Genomic DNA, 21,417 nt, shown 5'->3' with positions numbered 1-21,417 from the left:
AAGGCTTGCAGAACATTCCTTGCTGAATATTAACTAAATAATGGATAAACTCCTTTTGTACAGCAAGGCAGCAGCCATTTTCAGTCTATCCCACTGTCATTTCATCTCACTGCAGATCATTTCCAGAACTCTGAGACCAGAGGGATTACTTCACAGACCACACACCCATCAGTTATATAGAGCATACTCATTTTTACTCCTCTATTTGTGTGGAATAACCGTGGTGTATACGTTGTTTTTGTTACTTTTAAGTATTGAAACTCAGGACTTAACTGGCATGATGAAAAGCTCAGAATACTGCACCAGCCTGAATTAGCTGAATTTGCCCTGCATATCATCTGTTTAGTGCAGTCTGTAAGTCAGAGCTAAGCACAAGAATTTCACTTGATATCTATCAACCACACGACTAAGCAGCTATTTCTTGAAGACCTTGCATTTCCTCAGAAAAGCTGTAATTCAAAAGGAAATCAGCACACAACTTTGTCCATTGAACACTGACGCCAATACAACACTGAGTCCAACCAGCTCTTTATTACATGAAATACTGTTCCCAGGTAGTAAAGAAAAAGCAATCAAGTCCACAAGTCAGCTGCATCTTGTTTTTCCGTACCCAGAATATCCAATTTAGTTCTTCATCTTTCATACCAAGTTTCTTCCTGTTCCTTGATATATTTTAAGATGAATAGTTTAATTCATAGCACCATTTTAAATTACATATCCAAAAAGAAGCACAAGTCATAAAAGGTTAGACTGCAAAAGATTTTGACATGCATTTTACTGTTGTTGAATATTACAAGACAGTTGTTTATTTTAAACATTAAAGTGCCAGGTTTATGTACAAACTATTAAAATAGTAAAAATGGTAAACTTAAAACCTGCTAAAAAAGCAGTGAGGTCATAATGTAGTTGCCTCCAGAGTTTTCTACGGACTATTCAACAAATTTACAACTGGAATTTTCTAACTGTTCCTCTGCTTATGGTGAGAACAGCAGAAGCCAGGGGTCAGTGCCCACAACCTCCCACCTTGCAGCATGTGCTGTAAGATACACCTGAGCATCCTATGCATTAACACCATTGGTAAAATCTAATTAAAAGGGGTTTTACTGCTGGAGCTACAGCAGCCTTCTAAAGTATACCAGTATCACCACACTTTACAAGAGTGGGATTTCAGTACAGGATTCAAGTCACACTGTGACTCAGCACACTGAGTGTTCCCTGTAAGCAGGGCAGGATGCACATTAATGCACATGGTTCCAGGTCACTTAAAATTCCGCATCCAGGGTGAAAGAGTTGTCTGTGGGCTTCGACATGACTCCCATCCTCTGATATTCACCTACTCGCTTCTCAAAGAAATTCGTCTTTCCTTCCAGAGAGATGTTTTCCATGAAGTCAAAAGGATTCTCTGCTTTGTAGATCTGAAACACAGAGGCAATTCTGTAGTCACCACAGGTGCTCCCATTGAGTATGCAAGAGCTTTAGATATCAGTTGGAAGGAGCCTAATGGCAGCATCAGCAGGCTTACTATTTAGTGAACAAGAATCTCTGCCCCAAGCCTTCTCTATTCCTGTCTTCTTTCAGCTGCAGTAAAGCAGCTGAAGAAGCACAACTACTAATACAACTTTTTTCATAGCATCCTTTTGCTCTTTGTTCTGTGAGTCTGCAAACAGTATAGCAGAACTGCTAAATCATTTTACAAGTTAAAACAATATTGCTGCAGCCAATTTAGGATTTGGATTTCTGAAGGAAATTAACATTATCTTTTCCCCATGAAACATTCAGTGTATCAGAGCCTCACCTTGTTAAATCCCAGCTCCAACATAAGCCGGTCTGCCACAAACTCGATGTACTGTTTCATTAAAGTGCAGTTCATGCCAATCAGCTTTACAGGCAGTGCCTCCGTCAAGAATTCCTGCAGATAACAAGCATTTTATGTACAGAAACTGGCATTCACTCTATCATCTAGGTTAGTTTTATGCCCAACAGCTCCCCAGCTTTGTTTGATTGCAATGAAGCTCATAAACAAGAGGCAGACAGTTACCTGTTCTATGAGAACAGCATTCATGATGATTTCCTTTACTCTTTCCTCTGATGGTTTATGTATCAAGTGCTTGAACATGAGGCAGGCAAAATCACAGTGCAAACCCTGGAAAGAAGTTTCAGAACATTATTTCAGGAACACTGATTTAAGAGAGCACAGAGTAAGTGGCATCACCTTTCCCATGTTACTCTTTCCTACAGACAACTTTCTGCCTCAACAGAAGGCATCACGATCAAGCTCTGCCAGCGTGAGGCACAGCAGCTGTGAGCATTGGTGAGAACCCTCCAACTACTTTAGAGGAAGTAAAATGCTAAGTTCATTCATATGCTTCTGCAAGATCCACAGTGACACATGTTTACACACTTAAGTGAGCTTTATAGTCTGCCTGTTTCTAAATATACTCCTATTTTAAAATATAGGCTCCAATTGAGTGTCATTACCTTGAACTACTGTGGCACATTACCATCTTAACTGCTAGAATTTGATTCATACCTCATCTCTACTGATGAGTTCATTAGAAAAAGTGAGTCCAGGCATTAATCCTCTTTTCTTCAGCCAAAAAATTGATGCAAAAGAGCCAGAAAAGAAGATCCCTTCCACAGCTGCAAAGGCAACTACACGTTCTCCTGTTGAGAGAATATTGATAGTAATACCACACAGAAAACTTAACAGGATTGATACACAAAAGTTGCAAACTGCATCCTGTGAAGCAAATGAAGGTGTTTCTGCCCAAGTGTACTATGAGCTGTGCTTAGAAATTATTAAAGATTTCTGATAATTAAACAAAACAAACATGAGAGGAAATAGGAACTAATCAGAGTAGCTCCTAAGTAGCTGAAGCCAAGGCTCCTTCCCATGGGTCAACCCTCAATATTATCCTTTTTCAGATGGCTCACTAAAAGGAGCAGTCATTTTGGCAGCTGATTTAACTCAGTGTCTGCTCATCTTTGGCCATGAAAAATGTTTCAATACTAGTGAAATAATGATTTGTACTATCTCACCTTTGAAGCAAGACACAAGGAACCACCAAGGCAGAGGAGCTATAGTCTCCAACCAGACATGTCTAGTGGCTATAGATAGCCATGACACGTCCTGACATGTGGCAGCAATTTACAGTTTGATCATCTACTCAGGCATATGATGATTGCCACATGACCTTATTATTCATGATGTTAGCAATTTTACAAAGATTTCCTGTCAGTAGCTCATTTGAAGATGACAATTATTTTCTTCACATTCAGAATTATACCTGTGTCTTATACTGGACAGCATGTACTCTCTCTCCAACAGCAATAATCCCTGTTAACTGTGAAGTCTGGAGAAATGGTGGTTCCTCTATCTTTAGAAGAGGAATTTCACTTTGTTTCCAATAGATGTACTTACCATATGTTGCTTTCTTGTCCCCAATCCAGCACATGGCCCAATCTGCCTTCTTTTTAACACATGGCAATGTTTCAATAGCATTGAAAAGAAATTCCCTGAGAAAGATAAAACTCATTAGGATAAAACAGCCTATCCTAAATCAGCAAAATAAGAATTCACTGCCATAAACAGTATTTATCACTTAAACATGCTCTGCACCTTCATCCTGGTAATTGTCCTTCTCCCTCTTACTGGCACCAATGCAGCTCTATTTGTTCCAATCAACTACTTTTTCCTTCACATACCCATCACATCGACACCAGTTCACATGAATTCCCATTACAATATCAAGGGGAGAACTGTTTCACCAAGTGCTCCTGAACAAGGCTGTCAAAGCCAGAGATTAACCAGGAATCCACGTCACAGTATGAAGGCATCAGACCTCTCATGTGAGCAGCTCTTGCTAGAATTTAGCATCTCAGAGTAGAAATGACACAGCAAGCTTTTTCAGTAACAGTAAAACTCACTTAAAATTTATTATACTCCCTTTGACTGCTCCACCTTCTACATTGTGTAATTCCTTCATTCCAGTACTGAGATGAAAAAAGACATTGTGAAATAAAACTGCTCTTAAACAGCAGTGGCTTTTTATGTATGTCTAATTTACGTCCTACAATTAGTCTGAAAGTCAGAACTGACATGCATTACCTAAATTCTGAGTATTTACTGAGTTCTGAACTTTTCATCATCAAGCAATACAAACCTCTCCTTTGAATCCTTAATGTAGGTGTCAATAAGGAGACTGTACATTTCTGAATGTATATTTTCCATGGCAATCTGGAAGCCATAGAAACAACGAGCTTCTGTGATTTGTACTTCTTGACTGAACCGCTCCACCTAGAGGAAATAAATAAGCATTTGCAGAAGTCGTTGTGATTTGCAGGTTAGCTATATTAATGCTGTATGGACCAGTTATTGGTCAGCCCACAAAAATCTTTGGATTAATTCCAGATATGTGGATTACTAACAGCAATATAAAAAGCAGCAACCCCTCAGAATTTCATGTCAGAAGGTATTCTTTGGACCCATGGGAAATGGGAAAATGTTTCAGTTTTACTTATCCCCCATTAGGAAGAACACAGAGGGTAGAAGCAGAACATGGGCTGTGAAACAGCCAAGTGTTACTGTAGGGCAGCACTCCGTGCCCAAAGGGGAGTGGGCAAACTTGGAGATTACCAAACTGACCCCAATTCCCTAATTAACACAGGACGGCCCTATGCATTCTTAATGCTGTAACATTCCACAACCCGGCAAGCCAGCTGGATCAGCCACAGCAAGCACACCGAACATGTGAGTTATCTTGTTATCTACCCAAAGTGATATTTCTGTCGGGACTTCATACACACTCACCAAGTTCTCGTTGACAATGCCATCACTGGCAGCAAAGAAGGCGAGGACATGAGAAATGAAGTACTTCTCCTCAGGCTTCAGGGACTCCCAGTGCTGGAGGTCTTTGGAAAGGTCCACCTAAAACATTACAGGAGAACTAAGAAACGGGTGCTCCGGCGGAAGGCCCGTCCCGGGCCCCGCCCAGGGCCGCGGGCAGGGGCGGCGGCAGGAGGGGCCGTGGCCGCCCACCCCTCACCTCCTCCGCCGTCCAGAAGGAGGCCTCGGCCTTCTTGTACATCTGCCAGATGTCGTGGTACTGGATGGGGAAGATGACGAACCGGCGGGGGTTCTCCCGCAGCAGAGGCTCCTCCTCCTCCACGCCCCGCGGCACCTGGAATGGCGGGAGAACGGCTCGGGCAGGGCTCGGACGGGGGCGGCCTTTGGAGGGAGACTGAGGGCGGTAGTTCGGGGGAGACCCCCGAGGGAGAAGGGCTGGGAGTTGGGAAAGACCCCTCCGAGGGAGCGGGGCTGGACGAGGCGGGAGATCCCCTGAAGGAGAAGGGCCCGGGAGGGTGGAGAGACCCCCCTGAGGTAGGGGGGCTGGGGCGGGGGTGCAGTGCCCGGCGGGAGCCAGCGGGCTCGGACGAAAGGGGGCAGAAAGGAGAGACCATCGATGGGGAGAGAAGAGCGGGGCGGGGGTTGCAGGAGCCTCAGGGAAACAGGACAAGGGCGGGCGCGGTGCCCGGGCGTTCTAAACTCACCCGATTGCCGTCGCCCTCCTGGAAGATCTTGCGGGCCGTCTTGCTGGCCAGCACACGGGCGCTGCTGAGCGTGGGGGGCTGAGGGGAGAAAGGGGCAGGGTGAGCGCGATGCGGCGCTGCCAGGCAGGGGGGTGGGAGGGCGGGCGGGCGCTCACCGTGTTCTCCTTGTTGCTCAGCGCCAAGCCTTTCATGGGCGACAGACTCTTCATAGGAGACTGGCTCTTCTTGGGTGACACCTGGGGCTGGTCGTGGCGGGCGGCGAGCGGGGCGCGGGCGGAGAGCATGGCTGAAAGCGCGGCGGCGGCAGAACAGCAGCGGCAGCAGCGGCGGGGCGGGCGGCAGGAAATGAGGCGGCCCCGCGCCGGCCCTTTATATCCCCTTCGAAGTTGGCGCCAGAACGGCCGGCTGGCCACTCACAGCCCTCGCCGTGCCCACCGGCGCCGGCCCCGCGCTCCCATTGGTCGCTGCCGCGGGCGGGGCCCCGCCTCCCATTGTGGTGGCGGCGGCGGGAGGCGGAGCCCCGCCCCTCGCTTGGCGGCAGCGCGCGCGGAGAAGGCGGGAGAGCGCGGGCGGGCCCGGCCGCTCCTGCGGAGCGCTCCGAGCGCCGCAGCCGCACCTCGGCCCGCCGGAGAGTCGGCTGCGGTGCAAGAGTCCACCACTCGTTCCTGGGTACGAGCACGTAACCTGGGTTTGGGGTACAGATCTGGAAGTGCCACTTTGCTTTGCTTTTCCCCTTTTGTTTTCCGGTCCCTCCTACCGACCCATTCCTTTTCACTTTCAACACTGATGCCTGAATTTGGATAGAAATTCCACATTCCTGCATTTGGAGGCAGAAATTGGCTTCCTGGAGAAACTGACTCCGAGTGCCACCCGGTTTCACGCGTTTTAAATAAATAGCACAAGAAAAGGAGGCCAATTTTAGAAATTATGAATATTTAGAAATATTCATAATTTCTAAAAGTCTGCATTTATTTTTTATTCATTAAATTGCAACATTATTTTCCTCATCCAGTTCCACAAAGGATCTGCTTCTGTCAGCTAAAATGTTTTCCCTGAAGCAGTTTTAATGAAACCGGGAGCTCCGTAAGACTTGGAGGCCCTTCAGTCACACAGGATGCAGAATGGCATGGACTGGTGCCTGTCACCTGGCTGTGTTCCCAGGGACAAAGAGTTACATGGCCCAGCATTGTGCTGTGCTTGGCTGGAGAAGAGGCAGGTAGAGCAGGAGCACAGCAGAACTATATAATGGTACTATGTAAATTTAATGCTGTGGATTGGGAAGAAAAACCAAAAGTTCTCCCCTCCAGCACCACCTTTGATGATGTAAATTCAAATCAATTACTCATTTTAGCAGGTCAGTGTCAAAGTCACAAATACATCTCTATCGCAGGACAGTGAGCACCGCAAAACCTCTAGTAGGGGGCCAAAATCCTAGTAGGCAGCCTGGACAAGCACAAACACACTCCTGCTCCGTTCCAGGAAGTTGGTGCTAGACGCAGGAGTACCGGGCATCTCTGAAAAGGCTTACAAGTGTCCCTATTATCTCCTGCCACCTCTGCAGCTGCTGGGAGAGTTGGCAGAGAGCTAGAGCAGCACCCTCCCCATCCCACCCAAACTCATTTACCCTCCCACCCCAATAAAGAACCTCAAAGCCACCACAAGCCCTGGGCCAAGAGCTGTCACAATGCAACAGCTGTGCTATCTCTGCAGTCCAGCTCCTGTTCTCAGAAGCCCATGGCAGGGCATCAAAGCCTTGTCCTGAGGACGATGGCTCTGCAAGGAGAAAAAACTCCAGGGAGAGCACAGAGAAGGTCTGTGAGGAAGTGTGTTGCAACTCTGTGCTGCTGGAGCTGCCACAAAATGTTATTTAGAAATGAGTGCCCATGCTGCATTTTCTATTACAGCAGTTTAACCCAACTGCATTTGTTCTTTCCTTCACGTACATCCTTCTCCGTGATGCAACTGCATTTTGGGACTGGCATTTTCACGGCAGCTTCTTTGGCAGAGCTGAGTTAAAGGCAGTAGGCTGCTGCCCTGCTCTGAAGTGCTCAGCATCAGGGATGACAGAGATGGTGACCAAAAAGTCAGCTAGCTCCTGCCCTCTCTTTGGGTGTCTGAAAGAATGCTCTGCCTTTATGGCTTCTGGCCACTAGTTCTGAGTACTGTGTGCTTAAAAAACAGCCCCAGACTTGTATTAGTTTCTCGCCTTCTTTGTCTGCAGGAATTCAGACACTCAGGTGGAAGTAAGAGCAGCCTGGGGTATCTGGGTGAGGCAGGTGTGGGGTGTTGTGTAACCGCCCTGTTTGCATTAGGTGCCCCCAGGCCCCCACGCTGGCTTCCAGCACCCAGCTCCACACAGACTCTGACATTCTCATCAGCTGCATGTGGAGCTCAGCCTCTGTCCCAGCCACTTCTGTTGTGGTACCCGCAGTGCCAACGTGGCAAAGCCCTGTCCCACCAGGCACAGCTGACAGCCCCCAGGTCCCATGTCCCCCGCACACGTCTGCTTCCTCAGGCTGGCTGTTGCCGTGGCTCTCAGCTCACCGACGCGCTGGTAACGCTCAGGGCAGGGCTCCCCTTGCTCACGGGATTGCTTCTCTTCCATTTTAACACAATTGCCTACAGAACAGATAGACAGTGACTCCAGGTTGCTGACTGCCTCCCACCCCTGCAGCAACTGGTCTGATGAAAGTCAGTGAGGAGAACTGACTCATCCCTAGCTGAGGACTCAGTGTTTGCTGATGGTTTTCTCCTGATTTGTTTGCGTGGTCTCATCCAGCCACATTTATCCATGCCAAATCCTGAAATCCTCACCCACTGCTCAGTCTGGTAGGGTTGGTATTTGTACAGAGCACCATGCTCGAGGGCCCCTGCTTTGGTCTGAGTACAACATGCAACACAAAGAAATCTAAGTATAAATAAAAGCTGAGACAGGGTAGGTGAGCAGGAGAGGCCACCAGCCAACATCTCTGAGATGGTCAGCAGTGGTCTCAATGGCCTCCACTTTCTCCAGCAGGTTTGGAGGTAGGCCGCAGCATTTCCTCACCCAGCTGTGCTGAAGAGAATGCTCCACACCCCTCCAGAACTGATCTGAACCTAAGGACTCAGACCAAAACTTCAAAAATCAGAATGAAAAAATTCCCCCAATAGCTGTCTACTTGTTGAAAGCTGGTCGCCCTCCATTTACTGCAGTTGGAAAAATAACTGGAAATAACTGAACTGGATGGGCCTAGGCACTTCAACAGGCTTCATTAGCATGATTCTGGCTGGATCTCACATTTGCCAGTGCAGCCCATTCATTTGCAGCACCATCATTAGCCACCTGCTTACCTGACAGTCAGCCTCTTTGGAGATAATGAGCTGTTGGAAAGCAAAGCCCTCAGAGGGTTAACATCCCCAATGCCTTGTATTTTTTTTTTTAACTGTAGTTCTTGCCTATTCAAGGTGCTTACTCAACATTTACAGCTCTCAGGTAGTATATGACTACCTGAAAGTCTACAGGTAGTATATGACCACATACGGCATTTTAATGGCATAATTGGACGTGTTTCTTTGCTGTTCATGAAACTCAGCATAGTGCTGCAGATACAGTCCCACAAGTGCCAGGTAGATGATGCAGCACTGAAAGACTTTCAAGAGCTGGAAACATGAAGCTTTCCAAGCAGCAGCACTTGTTGGCCATCAGCAGTCAGCAATATGCAAGAGCAGCACTGATGCCAGTGCCTTCCTAGCAGCCCACACTGCAGTCATACCTGTGCTCAAGAAGATTGTCACTTTTCCTGGCTGGGAGCATCACCTCCTTGTTTCCTGCAACAGCAGAAGGCAATGGCTCCAGCCTGTGGCCCACCATGGACTTGACTCAAGCAGTCAGTGTTTTGGTCTCAGCTCCTGCACTCTGGTCACGGAGATTGAGGCTGACTTCTTGCCACACATGGACAACTACAAGTCTTCCTCTAGCAGCCAGTCAGTCACCACAGAGCAGCGAACTTTCCTGAGGGTTACATTCCTCAGCACTTACTCATGCAAAACTGCCTGTTGGAGGGTGCAGCCCCAGGTCCTTAATTTCTGGGCAGGCCCGTGTTGGCTATGTTGAGCAGGGCTGTTGCACAGCAGCACTTCTGGGACATCTCTTCATTGCTACCGTACACACACAGTGGTCTGAGCCACCCTTCCCCTCTTGGTCCAGAAGACAACCTTGCCATCTTAGTAAGGCAGCCAGGACCCCCCTTGTACTTCCAAATGGTTCCAAAGAAAACCAGCCTCAAACCATGAAAGTCAATTGACCAAGGAGACAAAGGTGGGACTCAAAGCATTTTTCTTAACTGGGTCAGCAGGGGGCAGTTTGGTTACCACCCAAACCTTACTTATCTGCAGGGAACTCATATGTGTTCCACATCCCTGATCTATCTTCTTCCAATAACCTTTTCTTCTCCAGCAGAGACTTTTTCCCCCCTGGAAAATGCAGAGTATCTTCAACAAAGCGGATACCTACCACTACCAGACTTCCTGATGTACATTGGCATTCCTATCCTAAGAAACCACCTAGTCAAGATTGTAATGAAAAGACTGAGAAAGGGTGCTGCCTCTCACCTTTGGGACAGTACAATATTTTAGCCCTTTTCTGCTCCAGATGGCCATGATATTTGTACTCATCCAGCAGGGCAGAGAAAACAGGGAGACCTATCATTGAACATTTTTCTTGTGGCATCTGCGAGACACTTCCCTGCAGAGCATGAAAATGTTCAGTATTTGTCAGGATTCAATTACAATTTTGCCAAAGAAGGGACTGGGAAAAGCCAGCTCCTTCCATGCCCTATCCTGTTCTGCCATGGCAATTTCATTGTGGGGTCTAGCAGTGACCCCATGGTGATAGGAGAAGATGCAAGGGACTGTTTACCTGGTCAGTCTGTGTGCACAAACAGGCAGCAGTAGAAAATATCCCAAATACATCCAAGAAAGTGAAAGATGATCTAGGAATACTCCCATATATGAAGGCAGTAATTGACCCTGGGAATTGTAACCAGGAGAAAAAAAAAAGATAAAATGGAAATTAGAAAACTAGAGAGAGGCAGTTGCCCACAGGACTTAGGGGACCATGAAAACACAGAAAAGTGGGTTTATGTTGCATTTGCCTTGAAAGGGATAACCAGAGGTAGATAAATTGATGCAAGTCTGATATTAAATGAGACAGAGGCCTGTATGGGAATATAATGGAGTGTAATGGGTGACAAAAAAAAAAGATTGTCATCCACTGCTTTTGGCAGTACAGTCAGGCTGATAAAAAATCCCTTGCTTTAAAAAGGCACATTTGATTCACTGCTTTGTGACACTGAGAGGATTAAAACTGGCTAACTGATATATTTTAGAAAGTCACTGTTGGGGCACATCATTACCAGCTCAATGTCCTGATGTGCCTGCAAAGTTTTATGTGGTAGATGTGTTGGGTAGTGAATGTGTGTAAAAGTAACCTGTCCTTGGTATTAATGAGGCTAAATGCAGGATCATGCACTAGGGAAGAAAACTGAAGCTCACATTTATGAACTGCTAGACTGGCCCTGCAGAGAGGTGCTCCTGGGTGATGATGCATAGCAGCTCCATCAGCAGCTTCCCAGGCTAACCCACGGTCAAGGGAGCAGAGCAGATCCTCTGCTCCATTGGCAGGAGGATTGCAGCTGGAGCCATGACTGCTTCCCTCCTGCACTGTGTGGGACAGGATCCATGGGACAGGATCCATGGGGCAGTGCCAGCAGGGCTCAGCTCCAGATTCAGCCACCCAAAGGCAGGTGTCTACTCATGGGTGGAATGTGCAGGCACCAAGGGCACCTGAGACATTCTAAAGCCTGACCTCACTGTGCCACTCCTTCCAGCCACACATGTAGGCCCTCCAGAGCCTCTCAAATGGCACAAATATCCATATTTAGGCAACCAAGTCAAGACACCCTATATGAGTTGTCTGGATGTCTAAATGCATTGCCATTATCTCAAACCAAACCCACTCCCTGTGCCCAATTGCAACAGCAAAGGGTGAAAAGGGTGTTGGTGTGGGAGCTGTTCAGAAGACAGCTCCAGGGCACACCAGAGGAATACAAACCTGCCCTGGAGCAAGATGCTGGAGCAGGCTATCCTGTTCACTGCCTGAGAGCAAGCTGGGGAGCAGCCAGGTAACCACCCCAACCAAGCATGGCTGTAATCAGCCAGTGGGGAAAAAAGGCACAAGATCTTACAGCTTTGAACAGTCACCAGAACATGGAGTTCAGAGAGAAGGTATTTCTCACCACGAGTAATTATGCATTGAACAGCTTTCTTGAGCACATGGCAGATTCCTCAATTCCCAGTCATGATCTCAGGATTTCACACAACAGTTTTATTCAGGCACATTATGTTTTGCTCAGCAGTTACCATCAAGTATTACTGAGCATAAAAGGATTAGGATATAGTATTTTATTAGTCCTTTTGTCTGGCATCCATCAAGATGCTCTTCCATTGCACAGCAAGCTCAAGGGCATGCCAGGAGCTTCTCCCCAGCTATGCCTGTTGGCACACCCAGCTGAAGAAATGGGTAAAAAAGAATCTTCAAGATAAAGTTTTAACACTGAATACATCAATAAATAAATAAATCACTGATATTTTGTTGCAGCAAAACACTCTGGTCTCATGTAACTCCAGCAGAAAAAAAAACCCTCTATAAAACAGGAGACAATGGGTGTCTTACCAACAGAGCCCCACTGTACCTGCTTCACCACATATTGCCACATCTCCCTCCTGGGGCTTTAGTGACCTCTAACATTTTCAGTGAAGCTGAGACACAAATAATTCCCTTAAAGGATGCAGCATTTTCCATATTCCCTTCCTTTAAAAACCATTAAGCAGATCCACTCCCTCCTCCTTTCCCACACCAGCCCTTGGGGAAAAAGGAATTATGCAGCTGAAGTACTACTGGTGTTTCCTTCCTGTTAGAAAACTAGAGAGAGGAACTGGGAAAGCCTCTATTTTGTAAAGATCCTACACCAATCACAGATGGAGACAGCAAGGCATTATATGACCATTCTTTGCCTGTACTTCATTGGCAGAACTGCATATCCATATAAAATCTTCTACAAGAGTTGCCTGCCCTGTGACTGTCCCCATCTCTTTTTTATTTTTTCGTGTTAGCTTTAAGTTCCCATCTATCCCCTTTTCTCCAGTGCTGCCACATGAATTGCTCAGGACAAGGAAATTTGCATCCTCTTTCCACTGGGATCCTGCTCCCTCTCCACCTTGACCCTGAAGCTCATTTCTGAGCTGTCAGTACCAGCTTTCCTCAGCCACTTCCGTTCTCATTTTCCACAGCTGCCCCAGATCCAGTGCCCAGTTGTCCCAGCTCAGCACAGATCCCAGCTCAAAAGCAGCTTTGGAAAGCAACTTGTACCCCATGTAGGACACATCCCTTCTCTGGCTGCAGTCCTGACACCCCAGCTACACATCCCTGATGGTGAGCCCTGATGTCCCCAGCTCCATGCAGTGAAAACACAGGCATGTGATAACCTGGGCATGAAGTGTTTCCTCAGGTCACTGTCCAGAAAAGGGATGAGACTGCTACACAGCTGCTGTCCTATCATCTCCTCTCTGCAGAGCTCATGGATGCTTGGCTGCAAAGTTAATGAGCACAGGCACAGTGCCTGGAACAGCAAGGCTGCACAGGGGAGATGAGAGAGGGTGCAGAGGATCTGCGCTGTTTGGACTTTGTAAGCCAGTCCAACAAAGCCATGATCCTTTTTGCATTCTCTGGGCACTGCCTGAAGGGGAATGAGACTTCACACAGATTAGCAGACCAGGCACACACAAAGTGGGGAACAGGAGCAGAGGAGACCAGAGCTCCTTTCCTTCTTCCTTCTGGCCGTCCTGAAATTCATGCACTCTGATGCCTTTTTTTTTTTTTAAGAAATAACATTAAAATGGCCCAAGCTCCTGCCAGCAGGTGCCCTGCCCTGAGCAGAACACACTCCCCCTATCTTGTGCAGGCAGTTATCAAAACACTTTGCAAAGGAAATACCAGAGGTGGAGATAAGCACTGGGTTAAATTCAGCCCCTACTACATTCACGTTTCCATTCTCCCTATCACCTCCTCCTCTTTCGCCAGCTGATGGGCCATTAATCTTAAAACCCAGAGAAAGTCAGACACTGGAGGAAAGCAGCTTGCTAGCCATGCTGAGCAGGCTTCAGCCACACCACCTGGAAACAGGCACTACAGGGCTGCTTCCATCACACTGCTTCTACAAAACAAACACCTCTCAATACCCTGTAAATAATCTGTAGCAATAACCTTAGAACTCAGAGAAAGTTGTGCCATGTTATGAAAGCAGAAGGAATTAAGGTCAGCACTGTTTTCCTAGGTGCCTGTCATCACCAGGAATTAGTTAACCACCAAAAAATTATTCACATGGACATTTAAATGCTGAGAGGAATGATCATCAGATGAGAGCCAAGAGCAGGCCCTTGTCTCCCACAGTAGTGCTAATGGTTAGAGAAAATACACTTTAACTTCTGGCCAAGTATTTCCAGCTCTCACCGTTGCCAGAAGGAAAACGTGCCTTTTCCCAATGCCTTTTCCTAATGTGCTCAGACAGGTTTCATATAGGAGCACTAATAAAAGGGGAAGGTGTCGGGGATTGTGAGAAACATAGACACCCACAACTGCTTCATTTTTCAAATCAGTCCAACTGAGTGCGGCCACAAATCATGCAAAGTTTTGTTAAATTGAGAAGAAAGCTGTATTCGGCTCGCCTGGCAAGCACAGGAGGAGCAACCACGGCTCAGAATTTATTACCTCTCAGTGGGGCTAAGCTGGCTCTGCTCCCAGTGATTGTGGAGACAGGTGAGCAGCTATAATCTACTCTGATAAGGCTGAACAGAAATAGAGCAAAACCAAACATATTTAACAACAGGGCATTTGTACAAGTACCTGATGATGTAAAGAGTAACCACCACCCTGCTGTCAAACCAAAAAAAGCATTTGGCTGCCTGCCTTGAGCATGGTCCAGGCCTCAAGGGACACTGTGCAGACATCACCACCTCCCTCCACAGCTCTTACTCAGCCTCCAGAGTCAGCTGGGGCTTTTAATCCTAATTTAATTATGTGAGTTTAGACTTTAGTGGGTGAAGTGCAGTCCCCCTGCAATCTACAGCTCCGCAAGTGGAGGTGAGAGGTGGGAACAAAGCATTGCTAACTTTCAGATGTGGAGAGGTGAGAAGTGAGAAAGCATTGCAAAGCACCCCCCGTTTAGCTATTAACTACTCTGAGCCAGCTAAATTCAGGGCAGGGGCTAAAAGCAGCCCTGCCTGTTGCTGCTGAGGCAGGAGAGGCGCATGCCCTGCACCAGGCACACAGTGATGCTCTGCTTGCACGCAGCCTGTGTGTGCAACACAGCAGCACCCACGCTGGGAGCAGCAGGCAGCCTGCAAACCCCTGAGCTCCTTCTGAAGTGCCAGGCATGTCCCGTGGGCTGGGAATTCTGTGCCCAGCCCAGAGGCAGCAGCTGGCCCCTCAGGGGCTCTGGCACAGCTCTCCAGTGGGCAAGGCTGAGGAGCGACCTCCCAAACTGAGTCTCATCCTCGATCTCCTGGCACTCCCCAGGCTGCAACCACAGCATCATCAGGGATTGCAAGTAGCACAGGGGGGAACAGCCTTCAAAACTGGGTGGCCACGGCCAAATCACCCCACAAAAGCAGTCAGCAGTGGTGTTAACTCCCAGCAGACCAGGACCTGGCAGGGAGGACAGAGTCATGCAAAAGGAAATGCTGCTGAACTGTTTAACCCTCTCCATCCCCTCTTTTGAGCTCCTGGATGTAATCCAGGCTGTGTATCAGGGATAGTGCTGGGCAAGGGACATCCTGGGTACCATCAGTGACATGTCCTGGTGGTAAACAGTGGGTTTCCCAGACATGCAGTACTGTTCACTGTCAGGTTTTCATCCTCCCTCAATGCCTGATATTGACTGAAGCAGTAGGACATTTCCACGTACATCTGTGTTTTGAACTGTGTAGTGTGAGAGATAAAAGCACTGCTGGCTGCACCCCTGGGGTCTGCTCGGAACTCCAAAAGGTGACACATCAGATGCTCATGTTTGAGAGGTGCTCATAAAAATCACCATCTGCTGAGGTAACAGAAAACTGACTTCTGTCACCAAATTGTAAATTTGTCACCAAACTGCAAATTCAGTGCCATTTTATGAGCATATTTTCAGACATCTTCTCACTGTTAGCTTGAGCCAGTTTGGTTTCTTATAACATTGTACAACAAGTTTGGGTTGTTTTACATTTAGTCTGGGTTTAGCAAAAGAAAAAACATGGTGAAGTTGGGGGGGTTTGTTGGGTTTCCTGGACCTAAAGCCACATTAGCCTCTAGGCAGTGAGCTAGAAAAAAACCCCATGTTTCTAATCCAGAAAAGCTCCCTGGTCTCTATTAAGTATGAAATGGCTGATTTATTCACTAGGAGGATGGTAGAGGGTTTTTCACTCACAATCCTTTCAAGATGATTATTATTCTACTTAAAATGCTTTCCAATGTCTGCTTTTGAGTCTAATCTCTGTTAAACAAGAGCTGGGATCAAGCTTTCTCTGGTGAGCTAACAGAAGCTTTGTTTCAAACTCCTTTATGGGAAGCTCTTCTGGAAACAGTATAAAACAAACATTGGTGTGAAAAAAAAAGGAAAGAGAAGAAGAAATCATATCTTCCCTCTTCTCAAATCAGACCTCTGCTACTACAGTTACCCTCTGTGTTGTGAAGAGTCCTTCTTTGTGATCCCGCTTAGCTCAGACCATGAGCAAATCCCAGTCCTACGTGCATTTATTAACAGGCTCAGGTATATAAGGGTTAAAAGACTCCCTTATGATAAGATGAAAATTAAGTACATTGAGATTGCAAAAGAGCAACAACTTGCTTAGAAATGCCTGTACACAGCAGTCAAAACTAACAGCCATCATACAGCTATTTTAGAAGACCAGACATTTCCTTTTTCACATTTTTTAAAATGAAACTAGATGAAAAGCAATCAGAATATTCAGTAAAATGCCTGTCAATGCCAGCTGGTGTTTGTAATATAATGTAGATTACTAAGATGTTTGTTCAACATGATTAATAGTATTTAAAATAAAGTCTATGAAATAGCCACATCAGAAATTCATATAAAAATCTGAATATTACCAAAAAAAGCTTAAGAAAGCTAAATAAAAAATCAAAGGACTGGGAATTTCTCATGTCTCACCAGGTGATATAAATTTAATTCTCCTTTATAAGAAGTTATTGAGTCCAACTTTAAAAAAGTCTTTGTTCCCCTTATTTCTTAAATGACAATTTAAGGAGACATCTGTAAAAGCAGCACACTCTAAAAGTCATTGCATGACTCTCCTGGCTAATAAAACCATGGTAACCCTGGTACAACATTAAAGCAGTCAGTGTTAATGGATTACAGGGTTTTAGGCAATCCTGCTGCAGAGGCATCCAAAGCTCTGCAGGAATGTGGTGGTGCTCCCCTGCACCACCTGCAGGTTTCAGTCCAGGACTTCTCCATCTCAGTAGGTGGCAGATCATTCAGATTATGGCCTGTTTGTATTGCTCTTGCCATGGAGAGCTGGGAACACTGCAAAAAGAGACAGTGACTGAGGCTGCTTCTCTTAGCCCCAGTGTCCAGCTGCCATGCTTGGGGAGGGCACTCCATGCCAGTCACACCACAGAGTGTCCCAGGGATGAGCAACTTAGGTGGGTGCAGGAGGCATCACCACTCAGTCAGAGCAGAACAGACACAAGTGCACAGGAGGGCCTGGTGCTTGGCATGTTCTGCCTGTACTTTGTGAGTGTGGTCTAGCATGTGGGTGCATCCCCCAAACACCTGTGTTGGGGTGTGGACATTTCTCAGACCACTGAGTGGCCAGGAGCTGCATAACTTAAACCCTATCTCCAGTGGGCACAGCAGGACCCATTTTGCTGGGTGCTGAGTTTAGGTACAAGGAGCACATACCTGAAAAAAAGAAAGATAAATTCAGTCACAGAGCCAGTTAACAGCAGAATGAAGAATAAAATCTGACCTTCTCATTCCAAGGCAGAAACCCATTGCCAATGGTTGCCACTGTATGTTCTCCAGACCCCAAGAGCCCTCATACTATTTTAACAGATCTTCAAAAATCAACTAAACCTATTGTCACAACAGGCTGAGGCTCACACCTCTAAAATAAGGATCCTTTGGGGACCACTCACCTCAAAAGAGAACACAAAGATCTGCATTCAACCCAACAGTTCCTGAATCACTGCCAACTTGAGCAAAGGCTCTTTGTGATGCTGTGGACTGACTCAGCTAAAGGCAGTATGGCATTACACTGCCTTATGGGAAATGAGCCACCATCAGCACAAAGGGAGTCCAGCACCAGGTGTTATAGCACACAATATTCCCATCCTTATTACTCCAAGGTGTCAAACAAGATCCTGAAGATGCAATGGCAGCAGTTAGCATGCTAATGGCTACACTCATTTTCAGCATCCTACAAACCACTCAGACTGGGAAAAAAATTGCAGCCTGCCTTGGTGTTAGCACTTTGCAATTTTAAATCCTCACCTTTCCATCTCTTGCTTGGAGCACTCTCTTGCTAGAAATAGTGCAGCCATGCCTGGCTTCCCACTTTTCTCACATCTTTATTATTCTAGCAGGCTGGGGCCACTTGGCTATTGAGAGCCAGCGATTCATAAGCACTTACCTTGCTCTGTGGAAAGCCATTCATGATAGCACAAACCCACACTGGCACTGCTCTATTTTACACAGGCTTTGGAAGCTTTGCAGTGAAATCCATTAACCATGTGCACTTAGAGGAGACACAGTTACTCTGCCTATAACTGCACCTCGGTGAGTGATCCTGCAGCAACACCAGAGACATTCCTAACAATCACCACTCTGGGCCTCCAAAAGGCACAATGGGATGTCTCTTCAGTCAGTTGTGCAGCACATTGCCACAAAGGAAAGTGAAGGCAGCCTCTTCCACAGCCTTTGTAACTGCAGTTGTAAAAGGAAAAAAAAAAAAAAAAACACACAAAACTTTTAATTAAATGAGTTACTTCAAAACCAAGACCTACCCACATTAGCAGGAGATTTAGCATTAAGTTCTTCTGGGGAGGAGGGAAGTGTTTATGCCAGCCAACAAAGCATCTCTGCACTCTGCTTTGCTTACAGAGAGGAGATAACCACACCTACCCCAAGAGGGGCTGGAAAGTTGTATGGTTACACATGTTGTGATGGTTACACAACACTTTCACAGGGAAGCCGAGTGTTTACAGTTTCATTTTGTCATAATTAGGGCCACATACTAAAGTAGTGTCTCCAGGATTTTAATACCCAATTTGTGTAAGGGGCATTTCACAAAACTCAGCAAAAAAATTCCTTGCTATTAATCAACCTATTATTCCCACACAAGTACACTCATGTCCTACAGATGCCCTGACATGTCGCAGAAAAAGCAGGTAGTAGGCAAAAAATTTGCTTTAGCTAACTCACTGATGCAGGGAGCACTATTTACTCTACTGCTTAAAAAAAAAAAAAAAAAGTTTTGCCTTCATTGAGAACAAGCGTGGTTCAGGTGGCTATGTAAACACGAGAATGGAGGAAAGGCAGATAGATTGGTGTCTTCCAGCCTAAACCAAATATATTTTTCAGGACTGGTCAACAGAGGTGGCAAAGCTGTGCTGTTCATTGTGTGACCTGAGCTGTGACTTTGCAGCAATGTGTCACTGACCCCAGGGTGAGGCACTGGTCTCTCTTGGGCCCAAGGCACCTGAGCAGATGTGACAATGAGCTTCCATATGGTCTGTTAATGAAGGTCACTAAAGGCCCTCAGTAGATACATGTTTTGATATCTCTTGGACAAAACCATGTTTCTGTTTGATCACCCTCAGATGGTATTTGAATGCTAATACCTAGAAATACCTGAGGCACTTGACCTGCTTCTTCTGGGAATGTCACCCTGTGTTTTGAAAGCACAGACCTGGCTGCATGCCCTGCTGAAGCATTGCTGACATTTCATGACATCCTGGAGCTGGCTAAACAGGGACAAGAGCCCTAGAGGAAGAAAAGGAAAGATTTTGCAGAGATGATGTCCTGGTGGTATTGTACACAGATATTTAAAATCACGGTCATTAAGGGTTATTAAAGGTCATAGCTGGGGTCACAGTAATAAACAGTTCAGCCTACAGAAAATCAGAGTAGTGGCAGAAGAAACTCACGTGTGAGATTAAAGGTAATGAGTATACCATGTGACAGATTCCATAATTTTATTTGAAATTATTTTTCTATGGAGAGCATTTCTGCTCCTTGGGGTCTGCCACTGTAAAATATCCCCATCTCCCCCTTGGGTTTTCAATCTCCAGTCACACATAGGTGACAAATCTATTAAGTCTATAATTTACTCCCATGTATATCTACCTCCAACTTTCCATCAGCTCCAGAGGAGATTCAGAGGGTCCATCTGTGCATGTTAATAAGGCTGGACAGGGCTTGTCTATGAGTAGGGCCTGCCTGACACAGCCTGGCCACCTCTCCACAGCTCCATTCTCTTCACACCAGTCTCCAGTCTGAGAGTTAAGGATGTAAAGCTGACCTCCCCAGCACCTGTGGAGGCCAAGGAAAGGAGAGACATTTTGACACAATAATAACTGATGGATCTGGTCACATAAATGAGTATTGGGAGTAATCCTGAACAAAGAACCTTCAGTGGCCTCTGTGGGAAAGGTGAAAAAGGCAGTACCACCATTGAGCTCAGTTTTTTCTACTCCTCAGGAGCTGGGCTGTGTGCTGTTTTCCCGCTGTGCAGACAGGCTGCATGGACATTAGCAAAAATACACCCTCCTCTCCACGTGGAATGTGATTGCCCAGGCAATCCCAGAGTTGGACTTCTGATCCTCATTGATCCCTTGCAACTCAGGATATCCTAAGATTCTGATTGCAGTCATGGGCTGGTGTCAGTGCTCTACTCAATCACAACATTCATGACTCTTCTCAGAGGAGCAGGACAGGATCCACACACTGGAAGAAGGGAAATGAGTTTTTGCTGTGAATGTGATCAGGCACTGCAGCAAGCTTCCCAGAGAGGATGTGGAATCTCCATCTTTGGAGATACTTAAAAGTGGACAAGACCCTGAGCAGCCTAATCTGGCTGGCCCTGCAGAGGATTAAGCAGAGGATTGGACTAGAGACCTTCCGGGGTAACACCTCTAGGACATCTCAAATGGTTCTGTTTTCCCATGTGGAGATTCAGTTTTCTGGAGTCTCTGCTCCTCCATGAGCTGGAAAAGAAAAAAATCTTCTTTACCAGCAGTACCAATTTGCCCATCTCCATTCCTAGTGAAGCTACTCTGTGTTTGCAGATGTCAGAAGAGATGCAGTCACTGAGTTTACAAAACCCAAACCCTTGGATCTGTGACCCATATTTCTGGGGAGTTCAAGGGAATAATCATGTGTCTCCTCCTTCCCTTTTTAATTCCCAGCAGTGCAAAAATGAAAGCAATGCCAATCCCTGAGCTCCCATACCTCAGGCCTGCCTTCTGTAAAAGCACAGCTTGACATTTTTAACTACATGCTGAAAGCTACATTGTACATTGGCTACAGTCTGTACAGGTGAACGCTTTTATAAAGGAAATGCTTTTAAAAACTTCCTTGCCATTAATCCCTTTAGATGTGAAATACCAAAAATTGTTCAAATTATTTCAACTAGAAGAATGCTAAGGCTTCCTCTGAGGTTAAAGCACACAATTTTGCACATTAAAGACAGGATAGATGAAAGGAAGGTCTCTTCACAAGGGATCTCATCCTGTTGACTCCACCTTCAAAGATAAAACCCTGGGAGGTCCTG

The 21,417-nt window shown here is 46.3% G+C and overlaps 1 protein-coding gene across 1 annotated transcript; it reads right to left on the bottom strand.

The window, feature by feature from the left end:
- Window positions 1-511: 511 nt before the first annotated feature.
- On the bottom strand, window positions 512-5,879 carry RRM2 (ribonucleotide reductase regulatory subunit M2). Its single transcript, XM_053938167.1, has 10 exons — window positions 5,706-5,879; window positions 5,551-5,628; window positions 5,046-5,180; window positions 4,811-4,927; window positions 4,164-4,297; window positions 3,422-3,516; window positions 2,531-2,664; window positions 2,039-2,143; window positions 1,796-1,909; window positions 512-1,415 (listed from the first exon to the last, which is right to left on the bottom strand). The coding sequence occupies exons 1-10, from the start codon at window positions 5,832-5,834 to the stop codon at window positions 1,263-1,265; spliced, it is 1,194 nt and encodes a 397-aa protein (XP_053794142.1). The 5' UTR covers window positions 5,835-5,879; the 3' UTR covers window positions 512-1,262.
- Window positions 5,880-21,417: the final 15,538 nt, after the last annotated feature.

Source organism: Vidua chalybeata, chromosome 3, assembly GCF_026979565.1.
Source record: "Vidua chalybeata isolate OUT-0048 chromosome 3, bVidCha1 merged haplotype, whole genome shotgun sequence".
Taxonomy (NCBI): domain Eukaryota; kingdom Metazoa; phylum Chordata; class Aves; order Passeriformes; family Viduidae; genus Vidua; species Vidua chalybeata.
The sequence above is the reverse complement of the archived record's forward strand: the minus strand, read 5'-3'. Positions and strand labels throughout refer to the sequence as shown.

What these genes read in the sequence shown, in the direction of transcription:
- RRM2 (XM_053938167.1), bottom strand. Translation starts at nt 5,834, where the DNA reads ATGCTCTCCGCCCGCGCCCCGCTCGCCGCCCGCCACGACCAGCCCCAG. An exon ending in AGGAGGGCGACGGCAATCGG is followed by an intron (nt 5,181 to 5,550) that starts GTGAGTTTAGAA and finishes CCGCCATTCCAG; the next exon opens with GTGCCGCGGGGCGTGGAGGA. An exon ending in GCATTGTCAACGAGAACTTG is followed by an intron (nt 4,298 to 4,810) that starts GTGAGTGTGTAT and finishes TATTTCCTCTAG; the next exon opens with GTGGAGCGGTTCAGTCAAGA.